This window comes from Drosophila subpulchrella, unplaced genomic scaffold (assembly GCF_014743375.2).
Source record: "Drosophila subpulchrella strain 33 F10 #4 breed RU33 unplaced genomic scaffold, RU_Dsub_v1.1 Primary Assembly Seq354, whole genome shotgun sequence".
Classification (NCBI taxonomy): Eukaryota; Metazoa; Arthropoda; class Insecta; order Diptera; family Drosophilidae; genus Drosophila; species Drosophila subpulchrella.
In genome coordinates, this window is record NW_023665577.1 from 70,997 (window position 1) to 75,409 (window position 4,413).

Consider the following 4,413-nt stretch of genomic DNA (forward strand, 5'->3'; position numbering starts at 1 on the left):
AAACAACGATGCTCAGGAGAGCGCAATGCGGGAGGAAATTGAGCGAGAGTGGAAAAGTGGCGAGGGAAAAGTCGAGAGCAAAGAGCAATGCATTGGTCATCCGTTTGGCTTCAAGTGATTTTCAAATCTATAGGCTGAAGAATGTCAAAAAATGGTTTTGGCAAAATGTCGATACCCTTTTAACTTGGAAAATTATGAATAAAAAAATCGACCACTCTGGAACAAAGTATATTTAATATGTATTTTATTCCAAATTATGTATTTCAAAAAAAAATTTTTTTTTATATCCCCCCACAGCCAAATTCTTATTGCCCCTAAAACGTTTTTGGGCCATTTACAATTCAAGCAAGGAAGAACGCTATAGTCGAGTACCTCGACTATCAGATACCCGTTACTCAGCTAAAGGGACCAAAGGAAAATGGAGATATGCAAGCAGCAAAGCGAGATTTAGATGCGCCACCTACCGGCGGTAGACAGATTTAAGCGTTGTGGGCGTTAGAGTGGGCGTGGCAAAGTTTTTTTTAGATCAATCGATAAGTATTGACAAGACCAAAAAAAAATTTGCCACGCCCACTCTAACGCCCATAACGCTTAAATCTGTCTACCGCCGGTAGATGGCGCATTTCAATCTTGATTTGCTGCTTGCTTATCTCCATTTCCCTTTGGTCCCTTTAGCTGAGTAACGGGTATCTGATAGTCGAGGCACTCGACTATAGCGTTCTCCCTTGTTTACTTTGTGTTTATTTTTTCACAAATAATAAATATGTCCTTAGGGGCACCTACAAAGTAAAGTACCCGAAAGGTAACACTACATCTGTAGAATAACAGACAATCGAGACATTTTACACAAAATTGGCCTAATTAGAAAAGAATTAAAAAATATGCCTAATATTTCCCCTATCTATAGCCAATTGACAGATCCCCGGCGTGAGTAAAGAGTATGATCCGTGTATAAATAAATTGTGTGTAGGTTTTCCCCGTTTGAACAGCCAGCTGCACAGCTTTTGGAAAATTGGGAAGGCCACTCGCCAGCCGAGTTTTCCGCTGGCGGCGATCAGTGAGCGAGAGTGCGTCGTCGAGCGAGGACACGGAACCCAGAACACGGAACCCAGAGGAATAGAATCCGGCGGAGGAAGAACCAACGGGAAAGCTGTAGCCAAGTGAAAGTGTGAGGAGATATTAATAGAAGGCCACGGCGCACACATACTGGTGTATCTGGTACAGGCAGCGGATAAATATATAGGCCGTACGCAGGCAGCCCGTGAGATACACACCCGGAGGAGAGACGGAAACCAGGAGGATGACGGATGTGCCGGAGCCCGTGCGCAAGTGCGCCAACCTGTTGAAGGCCACCAAGAGTGACACTGAAAAATTCGCGGCCCTGTTTATGGTCACCAAGTTGGTGAAGGGCAAGGACTGCAACGCTGCCGGCAAGGCACTGCTCTTCGAGGCCATTGGCTTTCCCTTCCTGAAGAAGCTGCTGGTCTCCAAGGACCTGCCCAACGATTGCCCACCCTTGGTGTACAAGAGCGTGGCCCTGTCGATCCTCACGTGCTTCTGCCAGGAGGAGGAGCTAGCCACCCACAAGGACATCATCGATGCGATACCCACGCTTCTGGAGATCGTCGAGCAGGCCGACGACGAGGACTACGAGGATAATCTAATTGTGGTCAGCGAGGCGTACAGTTGCCTCAAGAGCATCGCCAGCCATGAGCCTGGTCAGCAGGCCCTTCTGGCCACTGGGGCCATCCCCAAGATGTCCCAGATCTATTCCGCCCAGAGTTTCCAGACCGACGAGGCCTTGCACCTGATTGTCCTGTTGGTGAAGCAGTTCGGCGTGGTCTCCTGGCCCGAGGATCCCACTGCCTTCCACGCCCTGATACAGAGGATTGCCCTGGACATGGAGACCGATGACACGGAAAGGAAGTACGAGCTCTGCCGGATCCTGGCTGATATCCTCATCACCTGCCGTCGTGAGATCGTCATCAACTCCCTGGAGGGGCAAATCTGGCCGGAGAGCTTGTTTAAGGGCTGTGGAGACATCCTGAAGGCCAAGATTGGTCCCAAACAGAGGGATCCTGCTTTGCACCTGATTGCCACCACTCTGCAGGTGCTTGGCATTCAATGGGCCTTCATGGACGAGCAGAAGACCTTCTTCCTGCAGCTCCTCCAGCTGGGAGCCATCGAGGTGCGCATGCAAATGGACGAGAAGAAACTGGAGACCACCTTCAAGCAGGCGGAGCTGCTCACCTGCTGCTTCTCCATTCTGGAGGCCTGCATCGAGTATATGGCCACGGATCAAGTGGACCTGGAGGCCAAGGAGAAGCAGACCACCTACACCGCTCTCAAGGGTGCCTTCAACCAGGTGCTGGCTGTTTTGACCCGAGTTAGCCAGGATAAGATCAAGGATAGCACCAATCCCAGGGACAAGAAGTTTGTGTTCGCCATCGTGAAGGTGCTTTCCTCCTGGTTGGCCCAGGAGACGACGGCCATGAGACCGGCCATCTACAAACTCCTGCCCTTCATGCTCAAGGTGGCCAATGAGAGTTTCCAGGAGCTGAAGGCCTGGAGAGCGGGTCCCCGCGAGGGTGAGGCCCCCATCGACGTGCTGAGGATCATGCTGCCTGCCTTGTGCCACTTTGCTGTGGAGGAGGAGGCCAGGAGGGTGCTCTTCACCCACAAACAGGATGAGGCTCTCCTGGAGACCCTGGAGTTCTACTTCAGCATTGCCCACTGGAAGAGGCCGCCAATACCGCGAGCTGAGCGCCTGAAGCGGATGAATGAGCCCGACCCGGTTCCGACTCCCGAGCAGCAGGCCGAGATGAAGGTGGCCAGGAGTGCCATTGTCGCCCTCTGCAACATCCTGATGAACTTTACTGTTCTGGAGCCCAAGAAGGCTGAGGATGGAGCTACCTTCGCCAATCTGCTCAAGTTCGTGGTGGAGAATCTGCCCGAGCTGAAGGACACACCCGATAACCTGGTGATCCATGGCAACCTGGCTGTCCTGGGTCTGCTGCTACTGAAGCAGCAGTCCAAGAAAGTGAAGCAGAACGACTTCTCCATCTGCCGGTACATCCAGGCCACCATCCGCTTCCTGTGGGATGCGTACAACATCGACGAGAGTAACGACCCCACCGCCCTGGTTGTCTCCATCGCCTACAAGGGCTACTGGTCGGATCTGTCGGAGCTGTGGTTCCTGGGCATGCAGACCATGTGCGGTGTTCTGCCCCTGGTGCCCTGGCTCTCCGAGTTCGCCCTGGAGTCCGGCTGGGCCGAGGGCATTGTGAAGACCCTCAAGAAGGTGAAGATCGGCACCCTGCCGGCCAATGTGAAATCCGCATACGAGGACTTCCTGTCCCAACTGGTGGACGTCAATGGGGATGTCCAGGCCGTGCTCAAGAAGGCCGATGCCCTGCGGGTCTGCCGCAACCACAGGATGATGGATCTGGGCAAGAAGCTCTTCGGCGACTAAGCCATAGCAATCTCCTACTCTCTAGAGGCATTTTTTGTGTGTGATTTGTGAACAAGCGAAAAATGGAAAATATTTTGTATGGATTTTATTCTGTTTTATATATGCTCTATTTTAAAGACTAAATACCTAAATTTATAAAAAAAATAAATAAAACCAATTTAAAAACACATCCGTACATCATTTCGTTTTCAGTTTTGGCTTCCCCCATGAAAATGTTTTGCCATTCGTTTTCGGACTCGTTTTCGTTTGTTCGGGCCAGCTCAACGGAATTAGTTAAAACTTTTGCTTGTTTCCACTTTTGTTGTCCGTTTTATTTTCGAACAAAGGCAATATGTACGGGGGAAACACGTCACACTCGTATATTTCAGAGCAACAAATAAAACACTGGCGTGAAACAGCGATGACGAGTGCAAAGGCTGACCGAAAATAATACTAATAATAAGTGAAATTTAATTAAAAAACATGCAGCCATACTTTTTGGCCAAAACGCGGAGCGGAAGCAGGGAATTAATAATGTGCTGACGTGGAGTGACAACTTTTTGGCTTACAGCTGTGGGGGGGATATTCGTGTAACATTTTTGCGGACAACTTTTCCCTGTGTTATTTGTTCCACGAAATATGCAGATAAACCAACATAATTCATAAAATTAAACATTGTAAGGGAACATCGATTTTATTAATTAACTTCTTGTTAGAATTTTTCAGAATTGTGATTCACAGGATAGTCAAATATTAGTCATTACTTTAATAGTTTAGTTAATTAACCAAAAACAACAAACAAATTGAATTGAATGGTCCGTTGGTAACACAGTGAAACACGGAAAATGTAACAGATGTTTGGTTTTTAAAATGTGATAGTACTCATCGAAACGAGTCATCTCCCATTTGGGGTTCCTCGGGGTGAGATCGCGTTTGCATATTAAAACGACTTAAAGATTTGG

At 48.9% G+C, this 4,413-nt stretch overlaps 1 protein-coding gene across 1 annotated transcript; it reads left to right on the forward strand.

Moving 5' to 3' along the window:
* Positions 1 to 1,044: 1,044 nt before the first annotated feature.
* On the forward strand, positions 1,045 to 3,641 carry LOC119560525 (neurochondrin homolog). Its single transcript, XM_037874001.1, has one exon. The coding sequence runs from the start codon at positions 1,301 to 1,303 to the stop codon at positions 3,470 to 3,472; it is 2,172 nt and encodes a 723-aa protein (XP_037729929.1). The 5' UTR covers positions 1,045 to 1,300; the 3' UTR covers positions 3,473 to 3,641.
* The last annotated feature ends 772 nt before the right edge of the window (positions 3,642 to 4,413 follow it).

Bases quoted from the DNA above. Each gene is read 5' to 3' on its own strand.
- LOC119560525 (XM_037874001.1), top strand. From the start codon at position 1,301: ATGACGGATGTGCCGGAGCCCGTGCGCAAGTGCGCCAACCTGTTGAAG.